The sequence below is a fragment of the Populus euphratica genome, unplaced genomic scaffold (assembly GCF_000495115.2).
Source record: "Populus euphratica unplaced genomic scaffold, PopEup_1.0 scaffold317.1, whole genome shotgun sequence".
In the NCBI taxonomy this organism is placed as follows: Eukaryota; Viridiplantae; Streptophyta; class Magnoliopsida; order Malpighiales; family Salicaceae; genus Populus; species Populus euphratica.
Window position 1 is genome coordinate 1 of NW_011499952.1, and position 25,864 is coordinate 25,864.

The 25,864-nt window shown below is 32.4% G+C and overlaps 3 protein-coding genes across 4 annotated transcripts; 1 reads left to right on the forward strand and 2 right to left on the reverse strand.

Moving 5' to 3' along the window:
- Positions 1-3,607: 3,607 nt before the first annotated feature.
- On the reverse strand, positions 3,608-4,444 carry LOC105138013 (probable calcium-binding protein CML13). Its single transcript, XM_011043989.1, has one exon. It carries the CDS (start codon positions 4,309-4,311, stop codon positions 3,868-3,870), a length of 444 nt encoding a protein of 147 aa, XP_011042291.1. The 5' UTR covers positions 4,312-4,444; the 3' UTR covers positions 3,608-3,867.
- Positions 4,445-9,602: 5,158 nt separating this feature from the next.
- Positions 9,603-19,496, forward strand: LOC105138014 (probable LRR receptor-like serine/threonine-protein kinase At1g34110). Its single transcript, XM_011043990.1, has 5 exons — positions 9,603-9,620; positions 15,674-16,163; positions 17,010-17,270; positions 17,447-18,319; positions 18,670-19,496. Exons 2-5 carry the CDS (start codon positions 15,731-15,733, stop codon positions 19,149-19,151), a joined length of 2,049 nt encoding a protein of 682 aa, XP_011042292.1. The 5' UTR covers positions 9,603-9,620; positions 15,674-15,730; the 3' UTR covers positions 19,152-19,496.
- A 2,140-nt stretch (positions 19,497-21,636) lies between these two features.
- On the reverse strand, positions 21,637-24,117 carry LOC105138015 (Glycine cleavage T-protein family). 2 transcript variants are annotated; one of them, XM_011043993.1, is made up of 5 exons: positions 23,631-24,117; positions 22,811-23,058; positions 22,550-22,648; positions 22,213-22,371; positions 21,637-22,130 (listed from the first exon to the last, which is right to left on the reverse strand). In XM_011043993.1, exons 1-5 carry the CDS (start codon positions 24,035-24,037, stop codon positions 21,889-21,891), a joined length of 1,155 nt encoding a protein of 384 aa, XP_011042295.1. In that variant the 5' UTR covers positions 24,038-24,117; the 3' UTR covers positions 21,637-21,888. The 2 variants fall into 2 exon arrangements, with proteins under 2 accessions (XP_011042295.1, XP_011042294.1); XM_011043992.1 differs by having other exon boundaries at positions 21,637-22,133; positions 23,631-24,114.
- Between the last annotated feature and the right edge of the window lie 1,747 nt (positions 24,118-25,864).

A 25,864-nucleotide genomic window follows, 5' to 3' on the forward strand; every position in this document is an offset into this window, starting at 1 on the left:
CATGTTGTGTCAAAAAAATATTTTTAACAACATTACACCTCACCATAACGGGCGAGTTGGTTCCTCTATCATTGTTGGGGAGTTTTTGGCGAGAAGAACGAAAAATGAGGATCAATCCATTCAATATAATTCAAGGGTGGACATACTTGAGTGAATTTAGATAACGACTATAAAAAATAAATTATAAAAAATGTATCATATCAAGAATGGACGTAAACTCGTAAGTTACCAAATACAGGGATAATCATCCAAGTCTTATTATGAAAGAAAAAAGTTGCTCCACCAAAGTAGGCGACTTGGTTCCTCTATTGTTATCGAGGAGTTCTTGGCAAGGAGACCTTTAGGATAAATATCTAAAACAAAAGAAGATGTGTTAAGCAAAACATTGTCATTTAATATTATTGGGTTCCACTTATCAACTCTTAATTAACTAGAAACACCATCCACATCTTCCTCTTAGTTCACTATGTCAAACTCTACTTCTAACTTTATTCTCCTTATTCTTTTGCCTCTTGTCTTAAAAATGAGTGAGAAAGTGATTCCTAATCTTCTTTCCATGCGAAACCTTAACTGGTCAATCTTTTTTGCCACCTAACAACCAAACCTATTATAAAATCTTTTGTTATCAAGACTTTATTACTTGAGAAAGTGATTCCTAATCTTCTTTCCACGTGAAACCTTAACTGGTCAACCATTTTTGCCACCTAACAACCAGACCTATTATAGAATCTTTTGTTATGAAGACTTTATTATTTTTAATTTGATGTAAATAATATTTGCAATAAGCCTATTAAGATTTTAACACTCTATTTACATGCATTTCTAAACGAGATTTGTGGACTAAAGATGATGTAACTTAAATATCTTTTAATAAGACCGAACCTAATCTCTAGATTTTAAAGGAAAATAAAGATCAAAATAGAGGAGAAAACACTTAAAATTGAGGTGAGAGAGAGTACGTAAAATCTAGAAAAAACAATGTAAAAAACTCTTCTTATAATCCCTATTTTATGGTGGATTTTTTATCCAAAACTAATAATAATTAATAATAAAATAAATTTCTTGCATAATTAACCTTGTTTATACGCTATAAAATCAAAATTAAATTTAATAATTTTAGTTTTAAAAACCTGTGAAAATTATCCAAAACTATTCATATTATGAAGAATTAATCCTAAAGAAATTTAATAAGCTTACGAGACTTAATCCATGGGATAAACAAGATAATAGGTTAGGGAAAATAACCATTCATGAACCTGACTCAAGCCCAAAATCAAATTGATAAAAAATATATTTTTATAGCTTAAAAAATTATTTTAAAGCAAAGTCAAGCCTAAATTGAGGCCAGCCAAGTTGCGTGCGTGCATGTGAATAATTTCAAGAATTTAAACTTAGAAACCACTATGCTTAAGTTATCTACTATTTAAAATTTTTTGTACCTTTTAAACTTAATTTTAACTTTTCATATTTCTATTAAATAAACCACTCCACTAGGAAAGCTTGTTTTTTAGGGTAGATTAGGGATTGTTTTTAGAGAGTTATAAGTTTTTCAAAAACATGACAACTAATATTTTTTTCTTAGATTAATCTATCATTTATTCATAAGTTTTTTAAATTACATTAACACTTCATATTAAAGGCATTAAAAAACATATGTTCGAGATATAATTCCAATAAATTTGAACTCTAGAAGTTAATGAATCTCACTTATAATTTTACATAAAATATGACCACCATGTTTTAACCAATTTTTGCCACCAAAAATTTGACCAATTGAATGCATGAACAGAGCAGGTACATGGGACCTGAGACCGGGAAGAAGATAAATTGCATTTTATGGAAGAGATCATTCATTAGGAATTCTAAGGGACAAATCCTCTCAGCATATGCATAGAATGAACACGCTTCAACTCATGTCTTTACATGGAACCTACTGCTTTGTTATGGAGGATCAGGCTCACAGTTAATTTACAAATATCAGGGGTAGACTTTTGAGGCTTGAGAAACTGAGAGCGATCCCTTCGAGTATATTGTCAATGGAATTTAATTAAACAGACGACGGCGCAACAATCTGCTGACGATGAAGCAGCTTCTAACAATGAAAGTTGAACCATGCAATTAGAAATTGGGTAGCTACTACATATGTAAAGAAGAAAAAGATGTCCATCCTGTTCTGTTCCTGCTGGTTATAACATGCTGCAACCCAGGATAAAAAAGGAAGAAAGAACTCCTTCAATTATAAAACTCATTCAAACATTAGATTAGGGTCGTACTGTATAAAGTGGAAATAATCTGCTTCAGGCCACACAAAGGAATATAGACACAACACCTGCAGCATAGAACATCTGAAACGAGCAAGAACTCGACTGGAAACCTGTGAAGATCCAATGGCCAGCACTATCAGAGTTTCAAATAAATGAGAAACTGGAATTGCTAAGTAAATCAGAGATTAGATGCACATAACAACATAGAGAGATGCCGTGTATACAAAAGGAACTTCAATACTAACTGATTTACTATATTTCAGAAAGGTTACTCTGTTGTTAAAACCCATGTGGAATCACTCACAAATCTTCATTATATCAGATGCCCAGAAACAACGACATTTGGTCAAGATCAACAAACTCACCCGCAACTCCCACTCTCAATTTTAGTTAAGGCTTCTCGCATGAATCAATTTCTTTGTAAAAATAGACGACAGTCATCACCTTCTGTTGAACCAGGGCATCTGATTGAAAATCTTCAAGAGCTTCAATTTCAACAAGACGACATAATTCAAACCAACAAAAAGAACCACTTGAAGTCTGGCTAGCAAAACCCCAATATACCATAATACAAAGCATGGCGATTCTAGGCAAGGACAAGCTTCTCCCTGTTGAACCTAATTGCCAGACAAGAAGCACTGATTCAATGACTTATTCTGCCCAATTCTCCAAATAAGCAAGCTATGTTCAAAGCCTATTTGATATCTCAAAGCCAAGTGCACTCAATGGAAGCATTCATCTACTTTCCTACTACCACCCCGAGTTACCAAGAAACAAGAATACAATTCAAAATCAAAACCTTAATAACCTAACTAAAATCTGTAACTCATGACGCCCTAGACTTTTCCTATCATCTACTTTCATCATGAAAATCAAGCACCAACTGACAACGAACACATATAACAACTGTCAACAAGCAGGAGCTTGCAACCAAGTATTATCCTTTTATAGCATTGCAAATAGTTTCATCTATCTGACAGTATTGGTCAAACATGTTTTTGGCAGAAACACAAATGATTCCTTATATTTCAATTCTACTTTATTAACTTCAACAAGTCTTCATACCTAATCCCATGCCCATACAATCTCTGAAAACAATGCTGTAAACCAGGCAAAGTAAAAGAACTAGATTACAGTTCCTCTTTTCTTCTCTCTATAATTATCCATTGCTATGCACCTCAAAGCTCTCAAAACCAAGAAACTCAGACCTGTAAAATCTCAGAACTCATCTTCTTCAGTAGTCTAACACAATCCCCAGATTCACAAAATGGTCCTTACATGCAGACAAAAAAAAAAAACTAAAATAACAGTTCCTTACTGTATATTTCAACCCAAATTTCTCTAAAACCACGGATTCAACATTAGCAGCCATACGTTCACTACAAAAAGAAACTGAAAATTAATTCAACGAGTCAATTAAGGCAAAAACATTAACACCATCATCATCGTCATCCATTACAAACAAAACCCAAAACAAACACTCATGCCCTCAAAACAAGAACAACGTTTCTTTTTAACAAATAACAGGCTTACTTGACCACAAATTACTTCCACAACAAACACACAAGCACTTGAAACTCTTAATAAACCAAATCATTAATTTTCACTTCGTAACCATTCTGGCAATGAAATCCTCGTACCGGATCCTCCCATCGGACCCGACATCAACTTCTCGGATCCACTCATCAAACTCCGCCAACTCCAACTTCTCCCCAATACTGGTCAAAATGTGACGCAGATCCGTAACAGAAACAAACCCTGTGTTCTCCTTATCAAGCACTTTGAATGCATCTCGTAACTGTCGATCAAACGGCTCAGCTTTCATGTGCTTTGCCATTAAATCAAGGAATCTAGGGAAATCAAACGGTGCAGTGAGGTTCTCCTGGGCGATTATGGATTTTAATTGGGCTTGGGTCGGGTTTCCACCGAGAGATCGCATTAAGATCCCTAATTCCGTTGGGGCTATCTTTCCGTCACCATCTGTATCGAAGAGTGTGAACGCTTCTTTCATGGATGACACCTGGTCGTCGCTCAGATCCTTGCCCATCTTTTCTCTGATTCGGGTCGGGTCGCTTTGTCTTTCTCTCCGGAGGAAATGCTGTCTCTCGACCTCTTCACGTTGCTGGTTGGTGATGATGGTGTTTTTGATTTTCTTGTAAGGACATAACGGGATGAGTATTTTTAGAACTAGACGGTGTCGTTTGAGGGGCAAGTGTTAAAAGTTACGCTTAAAGCGACTGCGTTTAGAGGAGAGAAGGTTACGTTTTTCTATGACATTTGATCTGGGTTTGACTTAAAAAAACATAAAAATTAATGTTTTTTCAAACTAAATATATTTTAAAACAGATATGGAACCTTACAATGTGGACACGGAGTGACTAGGGTCCTACGTGGAACCTGCAAAAGTCCTGTTATATGAGGGCATCAATCATGTTGTCTTCGTTGGAAATCGGGATCTTAGTAGCGGTGCAGATTGTGGTCAATTTTTTTTTTTTTTAATTATTATTTTTCTTTTTGAATTTTTGAACTTCTTCAATTTTGAGTTATGGCCCCGCCAGAAAAAAAAATAAAAAATTCCATGAGAGGTGATTCTTAAAAAGAAAAGAGAAAAGGATGAAATCACCTTTTTAATTTCAAAAGGATGGTTGATAACGTGGCCAATCATGTTTTTTTTTTAATAATTTTTTTATATTTTTAAATTATTTATATATGTTAATATAAAAAATAATTTTTAAAAAATAAAAAATATATTATTTTAATATATTTTAAAACAATAAATTACTTTAAAAAATTACATTATCACTGTCACAAACACTACCTTACAATCCTCATGTTGTATTATATAATATAGTATATTGATGTTTGTTTCACAGCGGGTCAATAATAATTTTTTTAAAAAAATAAAAATATAAAAAATATTTTAGATCCCGTTTATTCGCTAGAAAGTAATTTTTTTTTAAAAGCAAATTCAAGGAAAGTGAATTATTTTTTTATATTTGATAATATAAAGAAAAAAAAATTTAAAAATATTTTTTAATATTTGGTTATATTATGAAAAACGAGTTGAAAAATAACTTATTAATGTTTTATTTTTCTCAAGTTTATTAAAAAAATAAAAAATAAATCTTGCAAATTAAAAAGTTGAATGAGAATGAAATTGAAAAAAAATATAATTTCATAAATTATCTCAAAAAAAAATCAAAATAATAGAGATGAAATCTAAAAAATAAAAGAATAAAAAATTAAAATAATAATAATTAACATTTCATAAATTATTTCAAATAAAATAAGTAACAATCGAAAGAGTAAGGATAAAATTTTGATACATAAAAAATTTCAATAAAGAAAGCAAATAACAATTATAAAAATAAGGACCAAAGTTAATATAAAAATTAAGTTTTAAGAAATGAAATTAAAAAATAAATATTCAAAATAATATATATATATATATATAGCAATCAAAATTTTGAGAATCAAATTTGATATAATCAGTAAATAATATGGTATTTTTTAATTTTCCACAACTTCTGAAAAGTGTTTTCCGCCTCAATTTTCCAGGGAAACACTTTCCTAAAAACTAAGTCAAATTTTCTCCTGACTAGAAGTGTTTTCTATTAACCAACTTTTCTAATGGCAAACAAACACAAGAAAATTTAGAAAGTGATTTTTCAAAAAACTATTTCTCAAAAAACAAACACAGCTTAAATGTCTTGGGTCTAATGATCGTGCGAGACCCAAGTCTCTTGGGTCTGGCAGCCAAGCCACACTAATAAAACTTGGGTCTGACAGGTATCAGATCCATAAGCCTTAGATCTGATGTCTTGACTCAACATGCGACAATAATTTTTTGAATAAAAACAAAAACAAAATGCCTCACATGATCTTCTAAACATTTATAATGTGGTTTTTATTACGAATATTATATGTCTATGGTGTAGTTTATAATATAAATATTGTATGTACATAATACTTGTATTGTGATTTTTTTATTTATTTTAAAGTATAATACAAGAAAATTATGATTCTCATTTACCCACCTCTAGCCAATTTAAGTAAACATATAGGTTTTTTTAAAATTTATTTTATATATCAATATATTAAAATAATTTAAAAATATTTTAATTAATTAATTAATTAATTAATCAATTTTTATTTGGGCTACATTCCCAAACGAGAGGCGCGAAGTAATTAAAGGATGGAACTCACCTTCTTTACTATTTATGTGAGCAATAAAGGACGTGGTTTTTTTATATATATTTTTCACTTTATTTTTTTATCATTATTTTTTAAAATTTTATTTTTTAATATTTATTTAATTTTAAATTTATTTTTATAAATTATTTTAGTTTATTTTTTTATGATATTATCATAGTCTTAAAACAAACGTTTTGATATTTGATTTATGTTTAGTTTGTACTCGATTTTACGAGCATTTATTTTTATTATTGTATAATTAAGAAAAAAATAGTTTTTTTAAGTTCTTAAATCCAGCGGAGTCCATCACCTAAATTACAAGTTTAACATGTTAAACTTCAAAATTCAGGTTAATTTAATATGTTGATGCCTTAATATTTTTTTAAAAAAATTATCTTGAATATTTTTTAAGTCAAACCACACTTTTTATTGAAAATCCAAACTGCCTTAAGCTTGTGAAGTCGACAAGCTCATGTTAAAATATTTTTCAAACGGTTTAATTTTAAACTTAAACTAAATAAAAATTTTAAAGATTGATCAATTATATCAGGTTTAATAATAAAATTAATTAGTTCCATATGATATGAACTTTTTTTATGTTCAATTTCCTTTTTATTCAAGCCATAAAATCATAACAACTCAAGCACGGGCAACAAATTCTAGAACCCGAGCCTAAAACTTTTGGGGTCAATCCAGTAGTGTATGGATATATGATAGCAATTATCTTTTAAAGTGTTTTTTTACTACAAAATATTTTTTTTCATTTAAAAAAATTAGTTTTTATATTAGTACATTAAAACAATAAAAAAACATTTAAAAAAGTTAGTTTTAAGCAAAATTATTTTTTAAAAAAATTTAATGAAACACCATCTAGAACTCAATTTTAAGCGACTTCTTCTTCAACTGAATTTAACCACGTGAAAATAAAATATAAAAATTAGTTTTTTTTCTCATCTAGTTGTTCCTTTTTATTTTTTTTCCAAAACTTAGTGAATTTCAGGATATACATAACATAACCAGGTTAAAATGTAGCTACCCTATTCAAACTAAGGGTATTAATTCTAATTTGTTTTGTTTATAATGGCTAGTGTATACTTTTTTAATTTAAAAAATGAAATAAATTAGAAGAAATTTTATCTTGTTCATAATCTTGTCCCATTCCAGGAATTTTAGCCAAATACTATTTTTTTTCCTTGTTTTTTTTTAAAAAAACTTTCTTCTCTAATCTTATCCTTTTATACTTGGTTCGATGGATATTAAGCTTTATAATTTATTGTGATTTGCTTTATTTATGGTTATCTCAATCATGCGATCCATATCACGAGTTTGACAAGTTAATCTAGTAGACTCAAGTTTTTTTTGTTTATTTGTTTTTTCAGTTTTATCATTTGACATCTCTAGTATTTGATTGATTATGAATTAAACTTTGTCATTTGCTTTGGTCTGTTTTATATAAAATGATATTAGCCTTATAACCCGGTCATAAGTTTTGTGAGTTAACCCGTAAAGACTTAGGTTATTTTATGTTCTTAAGACTTGAGTTGATCTAATACGTTGTAGTTTTAATTTTTTTAAATATCACCTTGAATTTTTTTTTTTGTCAACTTATATTTCTACTAATCATCTAAGTTGTTTTTAGATCAATTGGGTTACATCGAGTTAACTCCCATATTTTTACTAGTGTTTGAAATTTGAATTCTATAATTTCAAATTAATTTTATCTTTGAATTTGAATTAAAATTATGTATATAACTCCGACACAGCATACAGAAATACGTGGAAACCAAAAGATAAAATTTTAATTGAAAAATAAAACATTAATAGGAATTTCAGTTTCCTTTGGGAAAGGGTTTTTTTTTTCTCGTTCTTTAGCATAGTGAGATTACAAAAATATCCTTAGATTTTTAAACAAATGCTTTTGTATTCAAGGGCACTTGCATCTTTTGCACCATGGGGTTTTTTTTTTTAATTTAACGTGGGGTCAAGAGTTTTTGGCGAGTGTTGTAGAGGTTGTTCGTGCCATCTTGGTGATGCGTTACACATCCTCCGGTCTCTAAAAATACTCAATTGTCATCTTAAATGAAGCATTTCAGGATGACGCTTGTTCCTGATCAACACGTGTTGTCAGAATCATTATCAGGTGGCAGCTGCATTTTTTTTCTTTGTCTTTTTTTTATTCTTTTTCACCCGGCCAAAGTTAAAAAATTTCTTAACCTTTTGTATTATTTCAATTATGGTTCATTTTTTTTTATTGTTCTCTCTTTGCTCTAAATTCTTTTTATGATTTTTATTTTTATTATTTATGATTTTATTTATTTTTATGTGAGATTCAATCTTTTTTTTTAATTGATATTTATTTTGCTTTTCATCCTTTTTCAAATTAATTTTCTTTTCAATTTCATATCTGGTTTTTGTTTTTTTATTTGGTTACCATTATTTTCATTATAATTTCTTTCAGTTTTATTTATTTTTTAAAATTTCTTTTAATTCATCCCTCATTATTTGATTTTATTTGATTTTTATACCAAATTTGACTATTATTTTTTCAAAGATGATTTTTAAACTTGAACTGAATGTCGACCATGAGCAAGTCATGGGTCACAGATTAAATGGGTTGGCTAATGTTTCCCATATTAACCTAGCATAAGAAAAATATTTAACAGGTTATTAAATATTTTCACAAGAAAGTTGTGTTCTTATTTTTTTAATTATGGTTTATAAACCCAGCCTGGAGGTTAACCTTCGAGTAAGTCTTAAGTTATAGGTTAGGCGAGTTGGTCAGGGTTACCTGAGAAACTAATTTTTTTTATTTACAAATATGTAAAAAAGACATTATTTGGTCAAAACTTTACAAAAAAAAAACAATGGGTTTTTTTAAAAAAAATAAAAAGAATTTAACAAAAAAATTGAATTCTTATTTCCTTGATCATGATTTTTAAAGCTGGCTCAAGAGTTGATTTCAAGAAGCTCCTAGGTCACAGGTCGAATAAATTGACTAGTGTTGCTTCGATCGACTAATTTTTTTTATTATGCAAAAGAGTTAAAATTATATTTTTTTTCTAAAGATTTAACAAATAAAATCAATAAGTTTTGAAAAATAATTAACATACAAATTTAGTCTTTATTCATTTAATCATGATTTTTAGTTAGGTTTTTTTTTTTTGGTTTCATCCATTGAAGTTTAATTTGTTAAGGATTTTATTTTATGATTTTTTTGAGATTTACCTTCTATAATATAATATCGGCCTCATAACTAGGATTACAAGTTTAGAAGATTAGCTTTAATGGATTTATGTTTTGTTAACATATATTTTTTAATTTTATTTTTCAATTTTTGATTTGTTACAAATTAACTTTTGTTATTTTATTTTTTTGAAGTTATTTTGATCTCATGTCTTGGATCATGGATTTAAATCTTTTTTTTTTTATATATATATATATATTTTGAATGTTAATATTTTTATTAATTTAGTTTATTTATTGTCATTATTATTTTTAAGTATTATTAGATTAGTTGAAGTTATTAAACATAACTGGCTCAATGATGCAATTCTCTAATTGTTTTTAAATCTAAGGTTTTTATGTTTATAAATAAAATTAAATTTTTATTCTAGAAATAAAAGTAGAAGTTAGGATGCTTGTATTCTAACTCTATTTTCAACCAAAACTCTCCGTTCGTGTTTCTTTCTGCATCACCGTGTCACTGATTTCAAAAAGTTCTCCCCCAACAACACGGCATCATTGCATTATTATTATTTTATGCATTTCCATCAAAATCATATGGTTATTATTTTCATAGAATTGGAACTTGCTTTTAGAATAATTAGAGAATATTGTCTAAAAAAAAATATTCTAGTGAAAGTTTTCCTTAAAAAAAAAAATTAATGAGGAAAAAGAATTTTGGTTAGAAAAGGATTTTCTATCCTTATTTTAAATTACGTTGATCTTTTTTTGTATGTTTTCTAGATACTTTTTATTTTTATTAAAAGCATATAAAAATTACTGTATATTTTAAAAAATCAAAGTTATCAATGAGAAAAACAACACTTCTACTATAATATTATTTCATTTCAATTAAATTTAAATTATTTCCCTTTCTATAAAAAATATCAGTTTCATATAATTAATTTAACAAAATTAAAGGGCTTTCGACAATGTATAATTAGATATATTAATCTGTGCGTGTTTTTCAAACTCCATGACTAATATTTAGTTAGCTTAAGATTTTTCTTTAATATTTATGAGCATACATAATCCCTGATCTATTGCATTAAAATGTGAGTTAATAATTAGGATTTTGTTTACCGCTTTAAAATATATTAGCGACACTTTGAAATTCTATTTTATGTAAAAACACTGGCCCAACACATAACGTAACGTGGCCCAATTACTCCGTGACTGCTAGATAAACAAATCTCAAAACCCGTTATATAATCTCGGTCCCAGTATTATTTTAACCCACGGCCATCACTGATCAGCCTCTATAATGGGATAAACCATGAGGCCCAATAATGGCCCATGACCATAAACAGTTAGAAAGCAAGATGCCCAATACCATTGAAGGCAGAGATGTGAGCGGTTAGTTTTCGCCATGCTTTCTTCTTCTTCTTCTTCTTCTTCTTCTTTTGAAGAGACTAACCTGTTGCTGCTACCAATATCACCATGTTACCCTGGAAACCCTCAAGCATTAACTTGCAAGAAGGCTTTTGTCACCCTTTAGGAAAAGCAAGCTAAAACTTCCTCCACTTCTTATCCGGCACCGCAAAAGCCGAACTTAGCGTCTATTTGTCATTTGCAATAATGGTTATATTTTAAGGTATTTTATTATTTAAAAGTATATTTTTTTAAAATATTATATTTGTTTGGAGGTAGTGCTAAAGTAAAGTTGATTCGTTACTTTTCACCATCATGAAAGTTGCCTCCTTTTTGAAAGAGGACGGCACCTTTCACTCATATCTAGCATAGTGAAAGATAAAAGGTAAAAATCAAAGCCAAAAGTGAACGATAACCAGAGGTTAAAACCAAAGAGCGTGCATGGACGAGGTCAAAGAGAGCGATCGATTTTAAAACCAAGAGAGCAAGACAGAGGCATAGCATGGCAGAGCTCGATATTTCTAGCAAGAAATTGAAAATCAAAGAGCCAAATTCAAGTGTCTTTTGCCATAAATGAGTTCAATCAAGAACGACCGACAAAGCTCTCTTGTCGCTTCAGCTACTGCTTCACCGCATTTGAAAGTCTTGGGAGTCGATTTTTTTTATCACACGTGTCCTTTTCATGTTAACGTAATCTTGTCGAGAGTGGTGGGGATATTTTTTTCAAAAGCATCATCTATTGTTTCAATCAAATGGCATCCTTTTCTTTCCCTTTCCTTTCTTTCCCACCACCATCTAGCCATGGTTTAATTTCTTTCTACTATTTTTTTTAATCTGGTGAGTTATACAGAGGTAATGCCAGATGGTAGATAATTATTAAAAAAATAAAGAAATAAATAGGTATTTTATTGTATACCCATGGTTTCACTGGCGGAGACGGGGTGGCAGGGCCCTGGCCCCTACAAAGAAAAGCTTTTCCCAACTGTTTCCTTGTAAATATTTATAATTTCAATAGAAATAACTGAAATTTTAATTTTTTTAAATAGTTTTTTAATTTGCCCCTCTAATTTTTTGTTCTTGCTCCGCCCCTGCATGGTTCACACAGATTCCTGCGCATTGTATGGTGTATTTTTTACTGTTTAAGAGGCTTATTATTCTACATTTTGATCCTTGTAGTTTTTAAAGTTTATATCTCAATTATAAAACTCTATTTTCTTCGGGTTTCAATCCCTAAAAATCATGAGATGAAATATAAAGCTGTTGAAAAAGTAAAATATAGAAAACTAAAGTCTTTCTTTCAACCACATTTCAACAATGAAAAACGCTAATCTCGGTGTTAATAGACTAGTCTAGCAGAGGAAAATTCAAAGGAGTTTATTTGACCCTTTAGTCGTGTAAAAAAAAAAGATCAAAATTAAAAAAAAAATCATATCAAGGACTCGTTATTTCCTAATCTGTTATAAAAATAATTTGGTTTTCATGTAAATTCAGTAAAACAAATCACACACATATACCGAAAAATTGTTTTGTGGATAAATAAATTAAAATTAGAAATACAGTTATTTATCTAATGAAATAAAAACCCATAGCATAGCGAAAATGATTAAGTTAGCAATTATTAATGCATTTTTTTTAAAAGAGAAAACAAAAATAAAAACAAAAAGAAGAAGATTTCTAACTTTAATCTTGTTTTTAAAAAATTCAAATTTTTTTTATTTTTATTAAAATTTAATATAATTTATATATTTTACATCATTTTAATATGTTAATATTAAAAATAATTTTAAAAAAATAAAAAAATATCTTTATTATATATTTAAATATAAAAAAATATTTAAAAAATAACCACAACGTACTCCTTTCTGCTTTCTCGTGGAACATGATTAAGGATCTAATTCGAGTACTTTATTTCTAAAGCCGATCATTTTTGGCGTCGAGTAGCTGTACTTTACCCCCACCAGGTTATTTAATTCAATCAATGTCTTGAAGTTACTTTTTAATTTATTAATTCAAATTAATATTATTTTTGTTTTGTTTGATAGCTGCTTTTTTTAGTTACAGTTATAGCCCAGCTTTTCGATAAACACGAATCTGTCCCAAAGAAATTCAACCACGTAGAGCTTATATTAAATCAATTAAACTATGACTCTTTCTCTTTGTGATGTAAAAGTCCAACTTTTCAAGGGAATCCAAGGTGCTGGCAATGGTTTTTTTGTCCTCATGTATTAAAATAAATCAGAAAAATAAAAATAAATACAGAAGAATAGCTGTACGTAGAGTTTTGAAGTAGAATTATTGGCTTGAACTGGCGTTTTGAAAAGTTTGGTTTTATTTTTATTTTAAATTAATATTTTTGATCATCTTGATATCAAAAATAAAGTTAAAAAATAAAAAATATTATTTTGATTTATTTTTAAATAAAAAATACTTTAGAAACAATCTTTATTACTGTGTAAAACATCCCCGTGAAATAAAATAAAATGTGGGTAGAAACCTAATAAAAAAATTAGAATTGTCCTCCTTATCTAGAAAACAAAACGGCCATTGAAGCATCCATCATGCGCAAGTAATGGCCATCTTCTTCTTTTTTACCGACCCTCCGTACTGGCTTTTTATTTGACTCTCCAGACACAGGCTCCCAATTTCTCCCATGGGCTCAGATTGTCAACACTCGTGTGAAAAACCATGCTGGGTGTGCCCAGGTTAGGTTTCCCACCCCTTCCCAGACCAGAGATTAACAAACAAGACCCAAGCTTCAATACCTTTTTTTTTTTTTTTAATTTTGTTTTCGGGGGAACGGAAGGTTTACGTGTCCTTCATATGTTGAAATCCCAGCACATCGAGTTGGACTCTTGATCCGTTACATCAGCAGGAGCTTGTCTTCCGTCATTTTGTTTAGTGCATGAGGCTATTAAATATTTTTTATTTAAAATGTATTAAATAATATGTTTTTTTATTTAAAAACTATTATAAAAAAATAATTTGACATTTGATTTAAACAGGCGGAAAACATTTTAAAATTATTTTTGAAAAATGGATTGAACCCGAAAAAACAAAAAAAAGCAAATAAACGAAGAAACCCTCCTCACATGGAAATTTGTTAAAAATAATTACTCACCGCTACACTCCACTGCGCATAAGTATTTTTTTAAAAATTAATTTTTATTTATTTATTTTAAATTATTTTAATGTGTTAAAATTAAAAGTATTTTTTTAAAAATAAAAAATATTAATATATATTTTAATATAAAATATTATTTAAAAAAAATTATAACCAATTTCAGACAGGTCATCTACCAACTCATTTCTTGATATATAAAGAAAAAAATTAAATCATAAAAGTAGGGCCCATGATGGATCACATCACATCTGCTGCTCCTTGATAATCCGATGGAGGAAAACAATCGATTGGTTACAGCTATCGTAGATCATCGTCACACCATCTATCTTCTCCCTCTTATCCAACTGACAATAAATTGGACAGATTGGGAAATTGGTATATAAAATAAAAAAGAAATGGTCAATTAAAGTAGCAAAATAACATAACGGTTCTGTAATATTTAATTAAATTTCGTGATTTGAAATTATGATATCAATTAAAAAATATTGTTAATAATTATAATAAAAATTTAATTAATATTATAATTCATAACCACAATATCAATTAAATTTAAAAGAAACTTATTAATTAGTTCATAATAACTAGTTAAACTAATTAACTACTTTATATTAAAAAAGAAAAAATAATTATGGGATGAATAATAACTTTTTAAGATTTTAATTGAAATATATTTTTGAATAAAAAATTAATAAAATTATGATTTATACATAATATATTTTGACTCATAAAATATATTTAAAGAAAAAATTAATAAAATTATAATTTATACATAAAAAAATTAATATTTATAAAATTAAATAAATTAATCGATGAATTGAATTAAAAAATTAGCAATGGACTACATATTAAATTATAAAAATTTAAAAATATAATACTTATTTTATCATGTTTATAAATAATAATATTTAATAAATATTACGTTTTTAAAAAGTTAAATTAAAAAAATGCTATGCGGTCGAATTTTTTTTTAAAATGATATTATTGCGCTAAACTTTTAACTTAATTAGCTAATTTTTTTTTAAATCTAACAAATTCCAAATGTGAACGTGGGAGTCCTTTAGAAAGTCGTTATCAATTGTACACCTTTCTCTGTCTCTCTTCCCATGTTTTCACGCACTGCTGTCTGAAAGTGCAGTTTGCTCATCTTCAATTAACTGCCTCTGCGAAAAATCTGCACCAGCTAGAATTTTGAGAAAGAAAGAGAATTGTGTGTCTGCTATCTCTTTTGCTTTTGGAATTCCAAAACAAGTATAGTAGAATTATAGAGATACAGTGAGAGGTATCAAGAAATCACCAAGAGTCCAAGTGAGAGATAGAGGGAGAGGTACTCCTTTGAGTCAACAGCATCTACAGCTCTCTCTCTCTAGCTTGCATTGTCAAACTTGGGGGAGAGATTTGTCATTTGAGAGCACAAAAGAAAAGAATAGAGAAATATATGCTGTTCCAAGAGCTAAAGATAATCTAGTCTGAAACGAACAGATAGGTTCCCCCCCCCCCCCCCCCTGCTATTTCCAAGTGAGGGAACAAGGACCGAGAGAGATTTGAAACAGAAGTAAAGATGGGTTCTTTATGTTATTTCTCTTCTCTCATTCTATTTCTTTCACTGTTAACTCCACAACAAATTTCTGGAAAGAATACGGAGCTTGAAGCTTTGGTGAAGCTAAAGTTTGCTTTAGATCCAACCAATAAATATTTACAGTCATGGACTAGTGAAGGTGACCCCTGCAGTGACTTATTTGAGGGCGTGGCTTGCAACGAGCATGGCCAAGTGGCTAACATTTCATTGCAGGGAAAGGGGCTATCTGGTACAATATCTCCTGCAGTGGCAGAACTGAAGAGCTTGTCCGGTCTGTACTTGCATTATAATTCGTTGTCTGGAGAGATACCAAAGGAGATTGTTAATTTGGCTGGGCTGTCTGATCTTTACCTCAATGTGAATAATCTTTCTGGGAGTATTCCTCCTGAGATTGGCAGCATGGCTTCTCTACAAGGTTAGTTTCTAGCCAATTTTGTTGAAAAAGTTTCGGCTTTGTTGAAGAACAAGTATGGGGTCTCTATATTTCTCTCTTGGTATTTATGTTGTGTGTTATTGTGCTTTACATTTCCTGTTTCTCTTCTAAAAATTGAGTGAATGGTAACTCATATGTTCGATGTAGAAGAGACAAAATCTAGTTTTGCTTGTTAAATTATGGCTTCTGTATCCTGGATCAGCGTGCCTGGCCGACTGTGTCTTTGTGATCTTTTTTTTATGCTGATAAAACGGAGGAAAAGCCACGAAAGTAAGCTTTCATTTATTCGATCTGTTGATTGACATGTCAAACAAAAAAACAAAAAACTGAAAGAATTAATGCTACGATTAGGCAAAAGAAGAAAGTTGTGTTTGTTAGTTTGGCACCAAAGTCTTATGGAGAAGTGATCAGTTAAAAAGCACTCATCTGGTTCATCTTTTATTAAATATGAATCTTGATTTTGTATTAAATATGCATCTTGATTTTGACTGTACTCTTTTGACAATCATACATTTACGACCAAAGAATTGAACATAAGATAGGGAAATTGAAAGCTTTCTTGAACATCTAACAAGATATTCCATTATACACAATTCAGTGGGATTTTCTTAGATGATTGTTTTTCCATGCACCAACTGAATCGATAAGCTATACTTTAACTTCTCTTTTCTCACATCTTCTCACCAAACAAATGCGCCACTACATTCGGCTGTCTATGTTGTGTGCCTAGTTGTCAAGATCTATGGCGCAGAGCATTCTTAAGAGCTGGTAATGTTTCAAGCATTTTTGTGTCAATTTTGATTAATCGGTTATTTCTTTGTTTTGTAGTTTTAGAGCTATGTTGTAACCAGCTCGCAGGGTACATACCTACAGAGATGGGGTCCTTGAAGAAGCTAAGCGTTCTAGCATTGCAGTATAACAGACTATCTGGTCAAATTCCTGCCAGCTTAGGGACCTTGGGAATGTTAAAAAGGCTTGATATGAGTTTTAATTACTTGTCTGGGACCATTCCTCAAGGAATAGCTAACATTCCACGTCTGGAAGTGCTGGATGTCCGGAACAATTCTCTTTCTGGAACTGTTCCTTTTCGTAAGTACATTTTGTCTAACCTTAAAAAAACTTCTTCTTGAATTATTTTGTTTCTTCCGCGTCTCATCTTCCAAGTGATAGCCAACGGCTTGCTGTATGCATTTTCGTTCCTTGTAGATTTTTGTTATGCATATTGAGCTAGACTGATTTTATGTTTTTGATAATAAAAAATGAAGCTTTGAAGAGATTAAATGGGGGATTTCAGTTTGAGAACAACGAAGGTTTATGTGGAACTGGATTTCCTCTATTGAGAGCTTGCAGTGCTTTTGATAATATGAACATCAACCAAGTTGGCTCGTTGGAACCGATCGCTAATAATTCTGCTCGAAAAGTTATCCCCCAGTCTGCAATTCTGCAGGCACATTGCAACCAAACCCTTTGTTCAAATTCATCAAAACTTCCACAGGCTGCCATTGTGGCAGGTGTTATTATAGTCATTATCACATTGATGGCTGCTGGATTTCTTATCATTTTCTGCTATCGCCGGAAGAAACAAAAGATTGGGAATACATCTGATTCTTCTGATGGTCGGCTAAGCACTGACCAGGCAAAGGAGTTCCACAGGGCTGGTGCCTCTCCACTTGCAAGTCTTGAGTATTCTAACGGATGGGACCCTTTAGGTGACAGCCGAAATGGCATTGAATTCTCTGTAGAGCATCTAAATAACTTCAGATTCAACCTGGAAGAGATCGAGTCTGCTACCCAGTGCTTTTCTGAGGTGAATGTATTGGGAAAGAGCAACTTCTCAACTGTCTACAAAGGAGTTCTCAGAGATGGTTCTCTTGTAGCTATTAAGAGCATTAACGTAACCAGCTGTAAACCTGAAGAAGCCGAGTTTTTAAAGGGTTTAAACTTGCTAACATCTTTGAGACATGACAACCTCACTCGGCTGCGAGGCTTTTGTTGCTCCAGGGGCAGGGGTGAATGTTTTCTTATCTATGATTTTGCTCCCAAGGGAGATCTGTCAAGATACCTTGATTTAGAAGATGGAAGCAACCAAGTTCTTGACTGGTCTACAAGAGTTTCCATTATCAATGGCATCGCAAAAGGTCAGTTTTATTCTCATTTTCTGCCGCCACAATTTGATTTCTACTGTATTTTGCCTCAAATAAGTCAAAATGTAGGTGGATAGACTATTGGTAATGAGAAGTAGATGAGAAAGTGCAATGGAAAGTTTGGCAATCATGTTTTCATTTCTGACATATGTAGCTCTATCATTTATTCATCAATCAAAAGTTTGGTTTTTGCCTCTTCCCATTAATGGTTTTCCTTAAAATATTAAATCAAGGCTTGAGTTTTGCTCAATAATTTCAAACAAAATGCTACATGGGACAGAAGATTAAAGTTCCTACTAACAGTGAGTTTCTGGACACTTATTCTGTTCTTTATTGTCATTTAGGTATTAGATATTTGCACAGCATTGAAGAGAAGAAACCTGCCATAATTCATCGAAGAATATCTGTTGAGAAGGTCCTCCTTGACCAGCAGGTAAATCCATTAATTGCAGACTCCGGCCTTGCTAAGCTTCTAGCAGATGACATTGTCTTCTCAACTATCAAAATCAGTGCTGCCATGGGATACCTAGCTCCAGAATATGTAACTACAGGGCTTTTTACGGAAAAGAGTGATATATATGCATTTGGAGTGATCATCCTCCAAATCCTATCCGGTAAACAGTTGCTGTCCAATTCAATGCGATTGGCAGCTGCATGTTGCAGATACAATGACTTCATTGACAAAAGCCTCCGTGGAAACTTCTCCGAGCCTGAGGCAGCGAAGCTGGCAAAAATTGCACTAACTTGCACTGACGATCTCCCTGACCAAAGACCAACCATGAAGGAAGTGATTCAAGAGCTGAACCTAAGCAATGCTGGTTCTTAACGGCCATATTTCTCTGTACCCCACAAATTGTTCTATCATGCAACCAAGGAGACCTTACTAAACAACGCCGCTGCTGTGACTCCTACTGATATCACACTCTGTCGCTTGGATGGAAACTAATGCTTACCGCAAACTGGAAAAGATGGTTAGTTGGTTGATGAGAGTCGCTCTAAAAATCCCTGTAATCTTAATCGTAATAATTTTTAGCTTTATCTCTTCGATAAACTGTATGTTATAATCCCTTGTAAACTACATAAAAAAAGAGAGAATATTTTGTAGTATTATGATTGATTTTGTCTATGAAAGCAGTTTTTCGAATAGGATCTTTTCTTTGTCAGTCTGATGTAATTGAGGTGGCTTCATTTTCATTTTATTTTAGGCTTTGGTACTGTTTATCACAGGAAGAAAGAAAACAATCAAGTATCTTAGTTATCAGGGTACTTGTGTTTATTCATTAACCTTATCGCAAAAAAGTTCTAATCATTCCAGGAAAGATGGACTTGTAGCTCTAGGACCTCTTCGGAAAGTCCTAACGACTAAGGGTTGTAAATCATAGATTCACAAGAAATCATATAAAAAGCGGCTAAACTTCTTCTAGTAATTAACCATTCCCCCCCACCCCCTGCTCATCATCAATGGAGAGACTACCACTGAGTGTATCTCTCCACATCTTCGAACTGCCAGCAGCTTCTTCTCTAGTTCAATGCGAGAAACTGTGTCGACCTTGGCGCAAATTGACACATCATCCCGAGCTCAAGAGGCAGCACTCAGTTATCATCAATTTATGAGAAACCAGAACTCCCTCGTTCTCCTCCATTCCAACCCTACTAGCCTTCGTGATTCTCTGTATGTCATTGAACACTGCGCTTTTCAAAACAATAATGATAAAAATGCAAATAATCCAACCTTCAAAAATTATGTGCTCAGGTTTAGTTCTGTCTCCTCTCTTGCAATAGTTTTCCGTGTTCAACCCACTCCGAAGAGCAAAACTATCCTATGATAAAATCTGCGTTTACAATCCTTTCACCAAAGGGTTCTCGTTTGTACCTCATTGCATAATGATGGTTAAAAGGGAATACAACAGTGCAGCTTTCGGGTGGGGGTATGATCCTTTTAATCACAAATACAAGGTTGAAAGAACAGTGAATCGTTCTGGGGTGTGTGGATCAAAAGATTGAGGTGTTCATCCTAGGGCAGTAATTGGAAGCACATCAAACTAGTCTCTTTCATTCTTCCAGTGCAAACATATCAAGCTTCGGTTGGAGCTCTTCATTGGATGGGCCAAGCAAAGGAAAGAGACTCAAAAATCGTTGTCACTCAACCTTTATGACAATACCTTTCACGAAATCCAGAGTCCATGCTGCAAGCTCGATTGTAACTGCTACCTGGATGCCTTTGGAGGGTCCCTGCCTGTGGTTTGTGGTAGAGACCCGAATCAAATCGATATGTAGCAGATGAATGGTTGTGGAACAGAGACTTGCTGGATCAAGACATTAATCGTGAGATCAAATATTTCAAGAATACAAGGAAGCACTCGACTTCTATGCCTATTCGGAAAGGGCGAGTTATTATATTCTGGTGATTTACAAAGCGAGGTTCAGGCATATACATACAGGCAGCCATTCTTGGTCTCAAGCAGTTGCTCTTATCGGGAGCTTTGTCACAGTATTCTTGTAATATGTTTGAACAGTTTGTCTTATCTACCACTCTCTATTGCAAACGTTGAGGTGACTCGGACAAATGGTAGAGAAGCAAATATAATAGCTATAGGATTCTTCTCTTTTCTTTTTTCCAGTAGGGATTGTTCTTTCCATGCCATTCACATTAGTGGTGAATGAGTGTTGGAATAGAACGACGGATATTTTCATTTCCTACTATTCAAGACCTAAGTTCACCTTATCAACGTAATGCTCTTTCGAGTCCTGATAACACTAGTATTGCACTGATGTTGCATTAATGCAGAAATTTTAAAGCACCAAAACACGAAAACATATGACAAATCCTTTGTTGGATAGTAAAAATGGCAAAGATAATCTCCATCAAAAGAAAAAGACTATGGCATAGATAATCACACGAGCATCACAGGATTATATTTATTTTCAAAAGCTTGTGCTTTGAAAGAAGTCCTATATCAGTGGTGCTACTGTACACATGAAAGCCACGAACTCCTAATAAAGCTTATCAGGGAAAAAAAATTCTAATAAACAACACTAATGCTCGTTCTCCTCCACGTTAACTAATCAAACCAGCCAGTTTCCTTTCTTCCCATCTAAGTAACGAATTGATAATGGACGTCCTCTGCGAGATCAAGATCAAAATTTATCACACTTACCAGAAGAGCGGAAAATTTAATAACAATCAACCAGGCATTTGACATGGGAAAACGGGTAGAAGACAATCAATATAGCATAAAACATTTAAATTCCTTCATACACCAGCAAATCAACAGTTAGAAAGAATTGCATGAACGTTAGCGCACCACCAATTTTGAAATTGACTTTTGTCGTATTAATGCATGTAGTTAGATAAGTACATACGAGTTTAACACCCTCTTTTTATTAACTCCTCTAGAAAAAAGGAAAGAAATATGCAATTACATTTCATCCTCAAAAAACAATTGATAAAAAGATACAAGTTTTTAACCTGTAGAATACCTGCGCTATCAGAAAGGAGGCTAACAGGTGCAGGATTTTTCTCTTGTCCAGAAAGATCTATCTTATCCTTCATAGTTAATACTCTAAGCCACTGCACTATGCTGTTGATGCTCTGAAAACCATGTGGCAGGCCACCATTTTGGTCTAATGGCCTCAACCTTTATGTCCTCCTGCCCTTGTATGGTCAATGAACCTGACCCTTTAAAGGCTTCTTCCAACCGCAAAACACCCAGCCCTCTACAGCCAAGTGCAGTCATCACATACCCAATTTTCTTGCCAGATGCTCTGTTGATGACTTCAGAACCTGGACCAACTTTCTGGTCCACTTCTAAAATACAAAACAAAAATTGCTCAGGATGTATACATAAAAATTGGATGCTAAAAAGTCCAAATGGAACAAAGAATACCTTTTCCACTATCACCTAGAAACACCAAAGAAAGCAATCGTTTGCGAATGACCCCTCTGTGGTGTGTTCGAGCTATAAACTCTTGGCCCACATAGCATCCTTTGTCAAAGCTTATTGCATTTAAACCCTCCAGATTGTATTCAAGAGGAATCGCTTCACCTAAACAGCCCAAATATAGTAAGCTCAGGTTGATAGGTCAGACTAGAAAGAAAGATGAGGGAGCAAAGGAGAGCAGTTTGAGGATATACTCAGAAGATAATAATGCCAGTATACCACCGACATATATGGACATTCAAAGAGTAGAAGAGATTCCTCAAAAGTGAAGAGAAGGACGAACCTTTGGGGATCTCAGTTGAGCCTTCTGCAACTCCATTCTCAATCCTCCATGATAGGTAATTCAGTTCATTTGTTTCTTTGTCAGATTCTACCAAAGGTGCTGTAACATTCAAAATAGTAGGAAAAAAGACGAATTAAAAGTAAATAAACAACTACTGATTTAATCAGTCAGAAAGTTTAATGCATAATGAGCTCTTCAGCCTCATAACCTATGTGCTCTTGTATTAACATCAAGCAACCAATGAAGGCTCAGGAAACTCACGAGTCTCTTTAGATGGAAAGACCCCCCTTAAACCAAGACAATCTACTCTGGGGTCCTTAAACCATTGCCATCCAACATCATTCCCATGTAAAGATGACATGGCAGAATGATCAACACCAGGGCCCGAGCTAGCTGCCTCTGGCTCTTCTTCACCTTTTGATTTTTCAGCAAGGTTCCCACCAAACCATTGCCAGCAAGAGAAGTCTTCTGCCACGTTATCAATTTCAACCTTTGACCTCAACCGGTACCTGCAGAGCAGAAAGAAAGTTAACGGGACAGCACCAATAACTAAAATTAAGAGGATTGAATAAGCAACCAACACAAGTTACAAGTTTTTAAACGGTCTAATTGCTTTTGCTCTACACCATAATGAGATCTACCAATACAGATGTACGAACCCACTCACGCACTTTAGCTACTAGCAGACCACATTCAACAAGTTTTCCAAGCAACACCCCCACCACCACCACTCAATTGATAACTACTCAAACTAATTGCAACCAAGAATGACTATGAACATCAAAACAACTACACAAAAATATATCCCCTCAACATCCAACAACACTACCCCTAAACCAAGCCAGCATGCCCTACCCCTTCAGTCCATCTCCTACTTGTACAAGTTAAAATGTTAGAATTCCGATAGTTGTACATGTTGCTAATCGAATTACCAATTCCATTTGATCAAAGTTTATTTCTTTTCATTAGCTAAAAAAAGGAAAAATCAATTGAAATATTATCTAACAAGAATCAAAGTTTCCCTAAAAACTCAAAAATATTTGGCATCGAAGAACCCAATTAAGAGAAACGAATCACTTACCTTTTAAAAGTATGCAATAACTCATCAAGAACCGAGCTATCCACATCAGCAAACAACTCCAAATCCCCACCCGAATCCGACCCAGGACCCGACTTCTCATCGCCCAGAGGCTTTCTATACAAGAACAAATCATACAAGAACCTCCCTTGTGGAGTCAAAAGCGCAGCGTACATAGGAGGAGCATAGACAGAAGGCAAATTTAGAGTGGGTACGTACGATGTTGTCCTGCTTGGGAGTTCACTGAATTTTTTAACATCGTTTGTCAATAAACCTTGCAAGAATTTGATTGTGTCTGGACCGCTGAACCGGATTACGGACCGGGATTTTAAGAGGGAAACAAGAGGACCTGTGCTTGTGTTGTTTAAGGTGTGGTAGTTTTTGGGAAAGATTGTTTTGAAAAGATGCATTTTTTGGTGGCGTTCCTGGGTTCTGTTTTGGGTTTCATGGCTTTTTTGAGGCCGTGATGATGGGGTTCAAGTGAGTTGTGCTTGAGACACGTGGATTATGACAGCGTTTGAGATTATGATTAGTATTTTTTTTTAATATCTTTATTTGAATTTATTAAAATAATATTTTTTTAAAATTTATTTTTAATATTAATACATTAAAACTATTTAAAATAAAAAAATAAAAAATATTTAAAAACATTTTTTAAATACAAAAACACACTTAACTTTTTTTAAAGCTATACTGAGGTAGGAAAACTGTGAATAAATGGTGATTTCTTGGCCTAAAAAATTCTGAAGAATAAATTTTATTTTTAAGAATAATTTTTTCATTTTCGAACAATATGAAAAAAAATTAATTTGAAATAAAAAATAGTAATTATTTATAAAAAAAAAATTAAAACACAATACACAAATGCATATCGACCTGTGGTCAATTGACTGACAAACACGGGTGAAAATCTTGGACTCGGAGTCTGCAAACAGATCCTGTAATTAGGCCAGATATCATAACGGACCCAACCCACTACTTGCTAAGATATTTGTTAAACTGTAGTTTAATTCCAGCTTTTAATTATTTATTAGAACAATTTTTTTTAAATAAAAAATAATATTTGAAATCCAATCAGAAACCGACCATAAATAAACTCTTGTAAATTTAGATTGCTGGTATATGTTGTTGTTATTATCACCACAATCACCACCTTTATTATTATTATAATTATTATTATAGGAAAACCCAAATAATAAATTAATTGAGGTGGTCACTTGGCATTTCTTCTCGAGCGATTTATTTCTCTTCAGCCATGGTTGGCTAATCAATTACGTCAAATATTGGTGTTTAAACAAACTGGGTCCAACCCATGGAAGGGAGGGAGCGGGCACAGCCATCCTTGACATTCATTCATTTCTCTTATTTCCTCGCTAGACAATCGATAACAGACCAATATTTTATTATTCAAATGGGAGTAACATCATCACCATACATTAGTTATAATATCGGCCTCATATTTTTGTTGTGAACACGTTTTTTATTTTTATTTTTTATCTGGTCTTAATTTAACATGTTGGCTCTAGGCTAGTCACCCATTTCACTGATTCGCATGCGCATCTTCTAACAACGCATGGAAACCCCATGGTGGTTTTGGCTTCTGATATTAAGCTCCTCCATTACTTTTCAATGGACTTGAGCTGAGCAGTTGTTTCTTCTTTGATTCCCTCGCAAGGAAGCCGCAAGAAGGGATACATAGAAGATTGGATTGCCATACGTCAGAACACGAGTAATCTCTTCTGTGAATTATATCCAATATCAAGTTGAGGTCGCTTTCACTCTATAAGAAAGAGAGAAAAGATTATATATAGAAGTGGGTAAACCTAATTTAACCAAGTTATTGTTGGACGTCAACTTCATGCCCGTCAAATCTGAGAAGGAAGAGTGAAAGTATCTAACTTGATGTAGCAAAAGTCATGAAAGTGAGGAGAGGCTGATCAGACGACTACATCAGCAATATTTCTTCCATTTTGTTCGTGCTTAATAAACAGTTGTTTTACTTGGAGAAAGTCAGAGCTGGAAATTAATGTCTTTTTGATTTTGATGAGATATGAGATACCATGCTGGTTTATTAAGCTTGGTCTCTGGCGGCTTCAAGCATGGTGGGATTTCCATCTCAAAACGTTGTTAGAGGAAGTTGCTTTCAGATTTTAACAACAGATGACTTGCATTTATCATCCTTCTAGGAGAGGTGGAGAACTACAGGGATATATATATATATATATATATATATATAT

Coding starts and splice junctions, on each gene's coding strand:
- LOC105138013 (XM_011043989.1), bottom strand. CDS start 4,311: ATGGGCAAGGATCTGAGCGACGACCAGGTGTCATCCATGAAAGAAGCG.
- LOC105138014 (XM_011043990.1), top strand. CDS start 15,731: ATGGGTTCTTTATGTTATTTCTCTTCTCTCATTCTATTTCTTTCACTG. Junction 16,164..17,009: donor CAGCATGGCTTCTCTACAAG/GTTAGTTTCTAG, acceptor TTTGTTTTGTAG/TTTTAGAGCTATGTTGTAAC. Junction 18,320..18,669: donor TATCAATGGCATCGCAAAAG/GTCAGTTTTATT, acceptor ATTGTCATTTAG/GTATTAGATATTTGCACAGC.
- LOC105138015 (XM_011043992.1), bottom strand. CDS start 24,037: ATGCATCTTTTCAAAACAATCTTTCCCAAAAACTACCACACCTTAAAC. Junction 22,372..22,549: donor CTCAACTGAGATCCCCAAAG/GTTCGTCCTTCT, acceptor TGGGCTGTTTAG/GTGAAGCGATTCCTCTTGAA. Junction 22,134..22,212: donor TCTAGGTGATAGTGGAAAAG/GTATTCTTTGTT, acceptor TTTGTATTTTAG/AAGTGGACCAGAAAGTTGGT.